Genomic DNA, 13923 nt, shown 5'->3' with positions numbered 1-13923 from the left:
AGAGTTGTAACTTGCTATAGTATAAAACAAACATATAAAAAAATCCAAGTCTCATTGCTCAAACAATCTTTGCAACCATCTTATAAGTAAACCCAAAAATATGGGGTCTAACAGAACTACACATATATGCACTTACCTGTCCTAAACAAAGAAATTTTTTCAAAACATTTTCAAGGGCCAACTCATCTTCGTATTATACGATTAGGATTCTTGAGCTTGCCCAAATTATTGGTGAGGTTTTAAATTCATTGAACAAGATCTGTGATTTTCTGATAAAATAGGAAGAAATCACACGCACTTGTGTTGTAGCTATGTAATGAATTAAACGCATCCAAGAGAAAACCAATCTACGGTTTTTAAAGAACATCATATCTTCTAGTGAATGAAAACCTGTAAATAAAACAGTATTTGATTAAAGGAAAAAAACATTTTTTTTAATCAATTGCCTCTAATTTAAAAGAAAAACATACAACCCAATGCAATCTAGGATTCATTTACAAATCCATCCTATCAGAGGATTTAAAAAAGACAATGGTGTATGTATATATATACATGTATAAAGAAGAAACTAACCAGTACAGCTGATTCTCAAACTACAAAAACTGCAAGAAGTGCATGCATCACAGCCCAATACAGAATAAGACTTAGCCGAAGAGCAGGCTGTCGCATCAAAGTCCTATCGCACGAAACCCTGAACGATAACATTTATTAAATACAAAAAACACAATGAATCATAGATCCTCTTGAAACCTCATATTCAAATAATGAAACACACATACACGCTCACGTGTGTATGTATATAAATATTAGAGAAAGAGAATATACCATAAGCCATCAACAAAGTCTGTAACAGGCCTAGTGAATCTCGGGACAAGTTTTGATGTAGTAAGAGACTTGAAACCATGAGCTGCGCGAACAAAACAAAAAGCAGCTATAAGCATTTGAAATAAATGACCACTATACCCTCGAACCAATTTTGCTTATTATTTATAAGCAAAATATAACTGATACCTTTATCATCATCGTCATCATCCAACTTATCTCTATCATCTGAATCCACGTCATCTATAGAAATGGCGAGCTGATCGTTATTTACTTTACGCAAGCTTCGAACTTGAGGTGCAGTGGAAGTCCCTTGTGACGGCCATTTAGTTAACTGCACAAATATTACAAATATTTCTTTATATTCATGAACCTGATTGATTTTATTTGCAACTTAGTTGGTAAACTATAAGTTAAAAAACTCACTAACCAGAGGTTCAACTTCGACAATTTCAGAGGTCACAGATGCCGATTGTGCAGAAGAACCGTCATTTTCATGCAAACTTAATCGAGATTCCTTTTCCCTCAAAGAACGCGTCAACTCGTCAATTTTGCTTCTCTCTTGACGTAATTGATCATCTTTGCTTTGTGCCACTTGGCGTAAATCGTTTAATTCCGAGATTATGGATGTGATTTGCTTCTTAAGTATTTCCTTCTGTTCTTGAACCTGTTCGTTTTTCTTGTCGTCAAGGTTAACATCGCGTTCTACTCCAGAAGCCACCGAATCTAACCAAGTCAAAACGTCTTGGATCTCGGTCAAACCCCTTTCGTCGGTTTTCAATGCGTGCAAGGAATCGCTGGTGATACGTGTAATCTCATCCCTCAAGAACGAGATTTCTGAATCGCGTTCTTGAAGCTGAGATTGAAGCTTATCAACTTCAGAAACTAGGGTTTCAGATAAATGGTGAAGCTCGTCGAATTTGCTCACGGTTATCGAAAGCTTTTTCAAAGCTTTTCCACGCGCTGCGTCAGCAGTTTCCAAATCAAGATTTTTTTGCTTAACAAGTTGTTCCAATTCAATGATTTTGTTTCTTAAGTCTTCCATTTGGGCCTCCTCTTCATCAAGAGCCTGCAACAAAGCTTCATTTTCTGCAATCAACAAATTTAAACTTGTTAAATTATTAACGTTTGTTCATCATAAATTATAGAGTAAAATGCCATTTTCGTCCCTGAGGTTTGGCCAGTTTTGCGACTTTCGTCCAAAGGTTTGAAATCTTGCCATTTTCATACGGCTTAGTAACTCCATCCATTTTTCTCCGTTAAGTCAGGGGTATTTACGTCTTTTTTGTTAACTTAAAGAGCAATTTGGCCTTTTTACATAAAGTAAAAAAAGACCGAATTACCCTTCAAGTCAGCAAAAAAGAAGAAAACACCCCTCACTTAACAGAGAAAAATGGATGGAGTTAACGAGCCAGATGAGAATAGCAAGATTTCAAACTTTTTGGAGCCAGATGCGGAAAAACAAACCTTCATACGAAAGCCGCAAAACTAGCCAAACCTCAGGGACGAAAATGGCATTTTACTCTAAATTATATAATTAAAAGATGGTGCGCAATCAAGATCAAGACCTTGTTCTTTTGCTGTTGATGCTTCCGTAAGTGATTTGACCTTCTCATGTAATTCAACCAATACGGATTCTTGACCTTCTAGCTCTTTGACCCTTTGTTCCAACAAGTTACACTGATCCTTCAAATCATTTATACGAGCTTTTGCGTATTCAAGTTCTTGCAAGTGGCCCGTAGCAGCTGCTTCCGCTCGCTTAATCTGGCTCACAAGTTCCACAGAGATTCTATCTTTCTGAACATCTTTTTCGGTAAGTTCTTTTTGTAAATTAGAAATTGTAGCCTTCATTTCCTTCAATTTAACTTCCACATTTTTAGTCTGATTACTGTGATAATCCTTCACAGCCGACAATAATCTGTTCACAATACTCATGACACCTTCTTCGGAGACAGAAACGGTTTCTCCATCTTCAACAAAAGAATCATCTGAAACCATTTCACCTTTGCTTTTCTGGATTTCGAAAACGGAATTCTTGCAAGCTTCATACAAAACTGAAATATATTTACGTAGCATTACGTTTTCAGTTTCATTTTGTTTCCCCGTGGATTCTAACTGAGCAATCTCTTCGTTTGCAGATTCGAGCGAATGTTTAAGGGAAGTAATTTCTTTAAAAAGAGTCGGTACTGTCTCACATAAACGAATAGCTTCTTCATGCAAGGATTTTGAATGGCTCTGCAATTTTTCTTCGAAAGAATCAAGTTTAGTTATTGCATCTTGCATGTGGGACCCAACAAACCTCCATAAATCATCGATGGTGTTGTCATTGTGTAGCTCTTCCGTTTTGCTGTCGAAGAAAGATTTGAACAGAGCATTGACCTGAAAAATACAAATAAATAGTATGACTTGCAAGATTAACTTAAAATAGATAAGAAACAGATGCAATTTGAAGTTAAAAATACATAGAAGTGCAACTGATTGCTTACCTTTGACTCTGACTTGGAACTAATGCCACTATATGAACTGGTTAGGGTTTGAGCACCGACATTAGACGTATCATTTGATTCGAGTAATGATTTGACGCCAGCTTCGAGATTATAAAGATACTCCAAGTCTTTCGGCAAGACGTCATCAAGCAGATTGTTGACTTTGCTAAATGCAGGACTTAACTGCTCTAAACGAGATTTCAAATTTGTAAGTTCGGAAAACTGGCTACTTCTTTCCTCCGAATGAAGAGCGGATAACTGTTCTAATCGTGTTAGAGATTCACGATTAGAAGCTTCCGCTGAATCCCTTTGCCTTGATAATTCTGAAATTTCTTCTAGAAGATCTTCGTTTCTTTCTTGTACTTCATTCAACTCAGCAAGAAGTAATTCAGCAGCTCTTTTGGATTTTCTTGAATCTTGTTCAGCAGACGATGTTGCAGCTTGTAAATCTTGAATTACTTTCTCGATTTGTTTCATTTTCTCAAGTGGGTCATTAGTTCTTGAGTCAACGGCAGGATCGATCTCAGCCAAAGCACCTAAAATCATGCCCATTGTGTTTCTTTTCTCATGCAGCTCATTCTCGGATTGTTCTAGACGGTTTTTCAGGAATCGGATTTCAGAATCTTTATTTTCCATCAATTCTTGTGAAACGAATATATCCTTCATCTTCTGCTGGAACTCCAAAATTGTATTTTCCCGAACTTTTATTTCATCAGTCAAACGGTCAACCTGAGAGGTCAGATCATTGATGGTTTGCTTCATACTATCTCTCACTTGAACCAAAGATTTCCCTTTTCTAACCGCAACATTTAACTTCTCTTTAACTGTAGCAGTCTTCTGCTCTTCCTGAACAAGTAAATTCTTTAGTTCTTGATTCTTTGCCTCTAATACTTCAACTTCATCGGACAAAGTTTGACTTTTTTCCACAAGTCTCCCTCTTTCATCCTTCGCTTGCACCAACTCACTTTCAACCGCCTCCAGCTTTCTTTCCAACTCCTCATGCATGTTTAACTTCTCTTTAACTGTAGCAAGTGAATCCTTTAATTCTTGATTCTTTACCTCTAATGCTTCAACTTCAGCGATCAAAGTTTGACTTTTTTCCGCAAGTCTGTCTCTTTCATCCTTCACTTGCACTAAATCACCTTCAACAGCCTCCAGCTTTCTTTCCAGTTCCTCGTGCATGTTTGACTGGTCAACGCTTCTTTCTCCATACCCCGTGACGTGTTTATCTGCTAGCTTCCTCAGTAATCCTTCCAGACACTGTATATCACTTGTATTTGAATCAAGATCTTCCATTTCCGAAACGTGAAGCATGTCCTTAACCAGATCCTGCAACCGCCTTATTTCATCCACATATTTTTCATCGAATTTTTTATGCAATGTAAGCACTTCATTTTGAAGTTTTTCATTCTCGATTTCATATAACGAAGCTTTCTCGGAAATTTCATTATATTCATGACCCTGAGCTTCCAAACTAGCAGACAGCTGTTCCCGTTCATCGGTGATTACCTTTAGAGTTGACTCAAGGTCAACTAATCTCCTTTGACTCTCTTCAAAACTAGCAGACAGCTGTTCCCGTTCATCAGTAATTACCTTTAGGGTTGACCCAAGGTCAACTAATCTCCTTTGACTCTCTTCAAGATCCGCAGCTAGTGATCCATGGATCTTCTCCAGTTCAGTAACATCTTGCTGAAGGAGGGTACAACGGTCATTTGACTCCAAAAGAGCAACTCTTAACCACTCGATTCTATCTTCTGGCTCCAGTGATCTAAACTGTGACGGCATATCTATCTTATCTAACACTTCCTCCCACCTCTGCACAAGATTGTTTCTCTCCATTAACGATTGTTCTAGCATCTCGTTTTGCTCAGCTAACCCGTAAAACTTGTTTTGAAGTTCTTCATAATTTCTTCTCAGTTCATCATCAAGACCCGAAGAAGGTTCTAGAACTTCTCTCCAACTATCCATAGCCCGTGAAACAGATTCAGGAAACGAACGGGTTCTCTCGATTGTGCCCGGTTGATTTGATACAGAAAACGAGTTTTGAGATTGAGAGACTGATTTTGCTAACCAATCGATTTTGTCGATGATATCTCTAGCATGGAATTCTTCCGGAAGGTCCAAATCTTCTAGAATTTCTTCGATCCTTTGAAGAACGGAATCTTTAAGAAGAAATGATTCTCTCAATGCAGTAGCGGAATTTCGAATGTAAGACAGCTCGGATTCAAGAGCTTCCATTCTCTCACCAGCTTCAGAATATGTTCTGAGTTTTGTTTCGGTTTCTTGAAGTGTGGCGTCTTTTAACTGTAATTCATGTAAGCATTTCTCCAGCTCGTTGGACGTTGCTGCGAGATTCTGTTTTAAACTTTCACGTTGTTGAATTAAACCTTTTCCTTTCGTAACAGCAATGTGAAGTTTTTCACGTAAAGCAGATACGCGCTGCTCCGATTGACTAAGTTCAGTTTCCTTTAATTGTGCATCAGATTGATGAACAGCAACCTGCTCCATTGCAGTAATCAAACTTCCTTTCAAAACGTGACTTTCGATTTCATACGAAACAATAGAGGATGTTAAGTGGTCTATTTCATTCTGCAAATCATTCAAATTCGTTTCATTGAACTTCAAATTCTTAACCAGATGTTGAATTATAGACTCTAAGGAAGATAGTGGTTCATCTGGTTGGAACACAACGTTGTCTAGTGTAACCATACACTGAATATTTTCAAACAGCTTGAGAATAACATCGGGATTAATGCACCGTTTATTTAATTCTTCCATATCTTTCAACCTTCTTAATAACTCCACATTGTATTCTCTGTTCTTGGATTCAAGTTGCGCCCGTTCATGCAGAATCATTATTAGTTTTTCAATAAAGACGTCGTAATTGCTGATTTCGAGATGATCCAGCTGCTCACTTGCAGTATTGTCTTCACTTTGTTCTGTAGACGGGCCCGAATTGTCTACAAGTTTCTGAAGATTATCAAAAACTTTACGTATTACATAGGACGCCAGCTCATTACTTTCTTCTAAATCCTTGTTCTTCTCAGTCATATCATCTGCCTGCTGTTGTAGTTCAGAGTTCTTTGTTCTAGTAGTGATCACCTCCTGTTTCAGATTTTCAAGTAAAATTACAAGTTCACCCTTGTTGGCTTCAACGGTGAACACGTATTGCTTCACGTATTCATCCAAGATCACATTTTTAAGGAAAATTTCCTCCAAACTGTTACTCAGTTCTTCTAGTTTGCTGTCAGCCGTTGATTTCTCATATTTCACCTGGAGATCATTCATTACGGTTTTGCAATTAGCTAACTCAGTCAAAGCCTCCTCCCTTTCGACAGTCAAACGGTTGACTTCTTCTTCAAGTCTGGTTTTCTCTTCTGTTACCAAATCAAGATTCTCGTTTAATTTAGCAATTTCTGCACGTAAACTTTCCGTCAAGTGCTGTGATTCTGATAACTCCAAAGAAAAGTTCTTACTACTGTGGATCAACTGCTCATTGAAATTGGCATTCTCCGACTGAGATAACTCCAGTAACGACTTGCAATCTGTTAATTCTGTCAAAGCCTTTTCCTTTTCAACGGTCAACTGGTTGGCTTCTTCTTTAAGTGATGTTTCCTCCTTGGCTACCAATTCAAGATTCTCGTTTAATTTACCAATTTCCGAACGTAAACTCTCCATCAAATCTTCTTTCTCCTCCTTTTCAACAGTCAAACGGTTGACTTCTTCTTCAAGTCTGGTTTTCTCTATTGTTACTAAATCAAGATTCTCACTTAATTTAGCAATTTCTGCACGTAAACTTTCCACCAACTGCTGTGATTCTGATAATTCCAGAGAAAAATTCTTACTACTGTGGACAAATTGCTCGTTGAAATTGGCATTCTCCGTCTGGGATAACTCCAGTAACGATTTGCAATTTGTTAATTCGGTCAAAGCTGCCTCCTTCTCAACCGTCAACTTGTTGACTTCTTCTCCAAGTCTCGTTTCTTCCTTTGTTACCAATTCATAATTCTCGTTTAATTTAGCAATTTCCAAACGTAAACTTTCCACCAAATCTTGAGATTCCAACAGCTCCATAGAAACCTTCTTATTCTCCTCTATTTCAACGGTCAAACGGTTGACTTCTTCTCCAAGTCTGGTCTTCTCTTTCGTTACTAAATCAAGATTCTCACTTAATTTAGCAATTTCTGCATGTAAACTTTCCACCAAGTGCTGTGATTCTGATAATTCCGCAGAAAAATTCTTGCTGTTGTGCACAAATTGCTCGTTTGAATTGGCAATCTCTGCCTGTGATAACTCCAGTAACGATTTGCAATTTGTTAACTCTGTCAAAGCCGCCTCCTTTTCGCCGGTCAACTGGTTGACTTCTTCTCCAAGTCTCGTTTCCTCCTTTGCGGCCAGTTCGAGATTCTCGTTTAGTTTAGCAATTTCTGAACGTAACTTTTCCACCAAATCTTGAGATTCCAACAACTCCGTAGAAAACTTCTTATTTTCCTTCACAAAGTGCTCATATGCAGAAACATAACTTTCTTTTTCCTCTTCCAGTTTCGCTCTTTCCGCCATTACAAGAGCAAGACTTTCTTTAGTGTTGACGTTTTCAACTTGTGATAATTCGAGTAAAGATTTGCAATCCATTAACTCTTTCTTTAACTTTTCATTCTCCTCGGTCAATGAAAAAACATTCTCACTCAGGTTTTCATGTTTCGCCTGAAATTCTGACAACAAATTCTTGCTGTCAACCAATTCTGACAACTCATGTTCAGACCTCTTAAGTTCAATCTGAAGCCTCTCCATTTCACTTGTAACTCTGTCGAGTTCAGACTTACATGTGGCAAGTTCTTCAGAGAAAATTTTGTTCTTCCCTTCAACGTCACGAAGAGAAGCACTAAGAGATAATTTCTCATAATCAATTTCCTTCCGTAGATCCCGTTCTTCGCATAGCTGCAAATAAGTCAACTCTTTTTCAATATTATTAACATATAACTGCTCTTTAAGTTTCTCATGTAACTCAACAGAATCAGACTTCATATCTCCACCATTATTTGCCTCTATTCCCGCCATAACAAACCGAAGTTCATCTTCACTTAAAAGCTGTAACGCCTTTGCAAGCTGAGTGAGGCTAACTGGACCGAACTCAGATTCACCTGATCTATCCGACAACTTTACACCTCCATCATCACGAAATCCCGCCATGTGATCTTCATGTTCATTAGTTTGTTCTGGAGCACTGTCTGTGTATTCCATCTTAGTATCTTCTTCAACTTTCGCTGAATCAACTTGATCTTTATCATCCTTTTCAAGATGAATCAAACTGGCTGTATTATCTGGTTCTGAACATGAATGATCATGTTCCTGCATTGCTCCTACCAAACAACAAAAAAGTTCGATTATAACCCATGAAAACGAAGAATTTAAGAATTTGAGGACCCATTATCATTGTAGATATTTAAGCATCTATGCATAGTTGTTAATAGCGCTCATAGTGAACGCTATAGCAAATAGCGCAGCAAAGTGCTCATTCATCGTTATCTGACTATGGCGCCTCCATAGCGAGTAAGCGGGATTTCAGGTTTTTTTGTTTTAATATAAAAAGCGATAAAACATATGTATACAATAGCTGGATTTTAGGTTTTTGTTAAATATACGTATAGAAACACCGTATTTGGATTATAACATACATATAAAAATTTCTAAAATTTTCTTCTAGTGTATCGCTAAACATAAAATAGGGTCCGCTATTTCATCGCTATCACTACGTAGCTTATAGGTTGCTTGCGGCTATCGTCCGCTATTCGCTATTGACAACTATATATATGTTGGTAAGAAAATGTAGTTGAGAACAAGAGAATACAGGCACAACCTACATCTGGTACCTGATCTTCCCCACTTGCAGCTTTCACATCACCTGCTTTACCAGCAATATTATCAAGTACAGCCTCAAAACCAACAGGTGTTACAGACACATAATCACTGTCAGGTTGTCCTTCAATATTAACTCCTTTTAGAGATAAATCAGCTGGCATTGCATCATCAAGATTAGAACTTTGAAGGTTTTCATCTGAAACCGAAGTATTAACTGACACATCAGTCTCGGAAACTTCTGTTGGTAAATCTGATGTAGATGAGAGATCAGGAGCAGTAATGTCGGCATTAGATGAATCAACAAGCTCTGTGGCTGAATCTTGAACAGGCACGTTCGTCTCTGCCGATTGTTTCTTTCCCTTTGTTTGTTTAGCAACTGAAGATGATTCCTCGGTATTCACATCAGGGTCAGGTTTATTAGCCTTACCTGAGGATTTACCGCCTTTACCATCCTTCTTCTGCCGATATTGTTGAAGCTGATAAAGCACACAAACAATGTCAAAAGTCAAAACCAAATTTCACTGTATCTACAGTGTACCCTAAAAAGCTTTCTAAACAAAACTTGTACAGTTGTACCTCTTTCACGCTATGCCATTAGAGCATAACCGACAAACAGAATTCAATATATGAGTTTGCACTTTAGATTTTGGCACCAAACGGCACAACAAGTAAACACCAATCAATTTATTTTGCTTGCTTGTTACAATATAGTATAAGCTATTAAATAAACGTTCATTGCAAAAAAAAAAAAAAACAGGCTATCGATTTGTTATTTTTCAACTTGACAGTTAACTTTTTTTGGGTATTTTAATAAAAACAAACTCTCGGTTCTCCAATTGAAGATTCAAAAAGATCATAACCAACATGCTGATGTGGATTGTTGACTAAAAGTTAAAAGTTTGTGTGGCAATAGAATTGGTTATCAGACAGAAACACACCAACACTAGAATTTACAACTGGGACAATGAGATAAAATGATACCTTGGTTGTCTATAACTTAAAATGCATAATGTACAACCAATCCATAGTTCCATACATATATATTGATTTCAATATGATTCCACATGATCATATATCTAATTAAATAGGCAAATGTAGCTACAGTTAAATAAAACTCTCAGCAAGAATAACAATAATACTAAATTAATTAATTACTTAATTCCAGTATGACATATATCTGGTTTGTATGATGAAAACAAAGCCAGTACACAACTTACAGTTTTTAACAATCAATATGAAAGGCAAAACTTGTGTGGCTGACTACTCGATACATTTTGTCAATGGAAGTAGTGACTAATGACTAGTAGTAGGTATGTTCTTCTGTTAACTAAACCTTGCTGATAGGGTTCTGATGAGTGATGACCTAAAACCATAGTTGTTAAAAGCCATCGCCTCTTGCGCCTAGGCCCAATTTCCTAGCAAGGCGAGGCAATTGTGCCTTAAGTCAAGACAATTGCGCTTTAATTCTCCGAGTGATCGTTCATGCGCATATTCCAACGAGATTCCTAGATTCTGGAGAGTTTCCGGCCAAATTCTCTAAATTCTGGCAAGATTCCAGCTAGATTTCTACTTTTATCTAACAGAAACTATTTTTCTACACTAATACTAGCATTTTATAACTTTTGGTACTAAATAGACGATATTAAATGTTATATGATAGCTTTAGTTTTATTTTATTTGAAGAATAGTATTAATTTTCTAATATATAAAAATATTTTAAGTTTTTTTTGTTGTGCGCTTTTTTCCCAGGCCCGCGCTTTTTTTTTGCGCCTTGCGCCTAGGCCCCAAGCAAGACCTATGCGCCTTGAGTGCGCCTAACACCTTTAATAATCTAGGACATTACTGTAATGCACAAAACACAACTGTGACAAAATACTAGTACAAGAATTTAATTATTCAAATTTGGTGGAAAGATGCATGAGAATACAAACAAGAGATTGACAATAAAGAGGTGTTTGTATGTTCATTTTCAATATAATTACCGCTACTTGAAGAATCAGACTCAGATCATCAAGTGGTTAAATTCATGGATGAGCATTAAATTTCATATTTAGCTCAATCTTTGTTTCTTACAAAAAACATCTTACTCGCTTTCAAAATCAAATACTTAGAAGTTTGACCCTAATTAATTGAAAAATCACACCCGTAGTCTATCATTTATCCTAATTAATCGAAAAATCACATCCGTAGTCTCTCATTTACCCTAATTAATCGAAAAATCACATCCGTATCTCTCATTTACCCTAATTAATCAAAAAATCACCCCCATAGTCTATCATTCACCAAAAACTTATTTTTTCAGTTTAAACGCCCAACGAAACACCTTAAACCCTATAAAAGATTAAGCGAAGCATAAACGCTGTTACGACTTCCTTGGCAAATGACAAGTTTACTACAACAAAAAACCGTGTTACGCATAGTTATTAAAAGCCATCGCCTCTTGTGCCTAGGCCCATTTTCCAAGCTAGGTGAGGCAATTGCGCTTTAATTCTCCAGGTGATGATTCAAACACAAATTTCGGCGAGGTTCCTAGATTCCGGAGAGTTTCCGGCCAAATCCTGTAAATTCCGGCAATATTCCAGCCAGAATTCTACTTTTATTTTAGGAAAACTACTTTTCTACACTAATAAATAGATGATATTAAATGTTAAATAATAGCTTTTGTTTATTTTATTTGAAGAATAGTATTACTTTTCTAATACATAAAATAAGTTAATTTTTTTTTCATTGTGCGCTCCTTTTTTCTCAGGCCCTCGCTTTTTTTGTGCCTTGCGCCTAGGCCCCAGGCGAGGCCTATGCGCCTTGAGTGCGCCTAGCGCCTTTAATAACTATGGTGTTACGGTCACTTTATGTGAAAGGGGTTTTAGGGTTCTAGGAAGCCTTAACCAATTGATACCAAACCATATCACTCTACAGCATTTTGCTGATTCTTAACACTCCATAAATACAATTCCCCCCAAATTCACAATATCAAATAAATAAAAAATTAAAAACCTAAATCAAATCTTCATTCAACTAGCAATACAAAATCAGTAAAATCAAAAAACATCAACACTATTACATCTATCCACTCTATCAAACAGTACCAATAGATTAGAATTCTAACTAAGATTAAAACAAGTTGAAATCAACACGAAACTAACCTTTTTACGGCCAGCAGCGAGCAGATCGGTACGGTTTTTATTCTTATCCATCGATACTAATTGCGTTTAAATCCAAATCATGTTATAATAACTCCTCAAACTAACCAGCATCTAGATCATAAAACACCTGTAAATGCAGTAACTATAGATTAAAATTGGGGGGGGGGGGGAGAGATTGATAGATCGCGTATTGTAAGAAGAAAATAGGGGAATTGAAGTACAAACCTTTGAGCTGGTTGAGGGATTTGGATGATGGATCTTGTGGGTTGTTGAAATCGGAAGCGTTTTTTCGGTTAGATCTGAAATGAAACGAAATGGGTGTGTTTTCTACGTGGTGTTAGGGTATCTTTTAAGATTACGCTTTGGTTTAGGGTCTCTTTCGTAACCTAAAAATATAAATAAATTTGTTTTAATAAAAGAGTTAATTACTGTTTTCGTCCCTGTGGTTTGTCAAAAATCACTATTTCAGTCCATTAGTTTAAAAATTGCGATTTCAGTCCTTGTGGTTTCACTTTCGTAGCCATTTCAGTCCACCTCGTAACCATTTCAGTCCTTGTACTTAACATAATAATGGATTGAAATGGTTACGAAAGTGAAACCACAGGGACTGAAATGGTTACGAAAGTGAAACCATAGGGACTGAAATCACAATTTTTAATCTAATGGACTGAAATAGTGATTTTTGACAAAACACAGGGACGAAAACAGTAATTAACTCTTAATAAAATGCTAATTCTATAACAAACTAGGGATAAAAAAGTTAATCGAATCCGACATGAAAACTAAAAAACTGAAATATCTTAGATAGGTATTTGAGTATGAGATTTATAATTAGTTTTTACATTTTTTACGAATATGATATTAGGTGATATCCTCACGAATCACGATTATCTATGATATTAGGTGATATCCTCACGATTACCAATGAGTAATAAGTAAAGAGGATCTGATGAATATGGGATACAATAGTATAATCAAATATAAAATGAAATTATAAAATTCTTCTTATGCCAATCTATAACACATTTTTATATGACATTCTTGTTATACCACAATTTAGAGTTAATTACTGTTTTCGTCTCTGTGGTTTGTCAAAAATCACTATTTCAGTCCATTAGTTTAAAAATTGCGATTTCAATCCTTGTGGTTTCACTTTCATAACCATTTCAGTCCCTGTGGTTTCACTTTCGTAACCATTTCAATCCATTATTCTGTTAAGTACAAGGACTGAAATGGTTACAAGGTGGACTGAAATGGTTACGAAAGTGAAACCACAGGGACTGAAATCGCAATTTTTAAACTAATGGACTAAAATAGTGATTTTTGACAAACCACAGGGACGAAAACAGTAATTAACTCCACAATTTATTTAGCAAAAAGAAAAGAACATACAGACACATTTTTAAAAACATAACAAATTTAGTTAGTAAATAACAATACTTTAGGATTATATGATAATGTTTTATTAAAGAGTTAATTGCCAAAATCATCCCTGAGGTTTGGGCATGTTTGTCATTTTCGTCCAAAATGATTTTTTTGTACCAAATAGCCCCCCACGTTTGTAACTTTTTGCCATTTTTCATCCAAATGCCTAACTGGGTTAGAAACAATCG

General features: G+C 36.4%; 1 protein-coding gene across 3 annotated transcripts; it reads right to left on the bottom strand.

The window, feature by feature from the left end:
- Positions 1–35: 35 nt before the first annotated feature.
- Positions 36–12671, bottom strand: LOC110930157 (centromere-associated protein E). 3 transcript variants are annotated; one of them, XM_022173390.2, is made up of 10 exons: positions 12536–12671; positions 12311–12437; positions 9166–9643; positions 3309–8668; positions 2391–3201; positions 1253–1911; positions 1012–1156; positions 826–907; positions 574–691; positions 36–390 (listed from the first exon to the last, which is right to left on the bottom strand). In XM_022173390.2, exons 2-9 carry the CDS (start codon positions 12359–12361, stop codon positions 589–591), a joined length of 7689 nt encoding a protein of 2562 aa, XP_022029082.1. In that variant the 5' UTR covers positions 12362–12437; positions 12536–12671; the 3' UTR covers positions 36–390; positions 574–588. The 3 variants fall into 3 exon arrangements, with proteins under 3 accessions (XP_022029082.1, XP_022029084.1, XP_022029083.1); XM_022173392.2 differs by lacking the exons at positions 12311–12437; positions 12536–12671 and having other exon boundaries at positions 9179–9314; XM_022173391.2 differs by lacking the exons at positions 12311–12437; positions 12536–12671 and having other exon boundaries at positions 9170–9304.
- Between the last annotated feature and the right edge of the window lie 1252 nt (positions 12672–13923).

This window comes from Helianthus annuus, chromosome 3, assembly GCF_002127325.2.
Source record: "Helianthus annuus cultivar XRQ/B chromosome 3, HanXRQr2.0-SUNRISE, whole genome shotgun sequence".
Classification (NCBI taxonomy): Eukaryota; Viridiplantae; Streptophyta; class Magnoliopsida; order Asterales; family Asteraceae; genus Helianthus; species Helianthus annuus.
This window is presented reverse-complemented; position numbering and strand designations above follow the sequence as displayed.

Excerpts from the sequence above, each read along its gene's own strand:
- LOC110930157 (XM_022173390.2), bottom strand. The coding sequence starts at position 12,361 with ATGGATAAGAATAAAAACCGTACCGATCTGCTCGCTGCTGGCCGTAAA. Across the intron at positions 8,669-9,165 it reads AGATCAGGTACCAGATGTAG|GAGCAATGCAGGAACATGAT; the intron begins GTTGTGCCTGTA and ends GTTGTTTGGTAG. Across the intron at positions 3,202-3,308 it reads GTTCCAAGTCAGAGTCAAAG|GTCAATGCTCTGTTCAAATC; the intron begins GTAAGCAATCAG and ends TGTATTTTTCAG.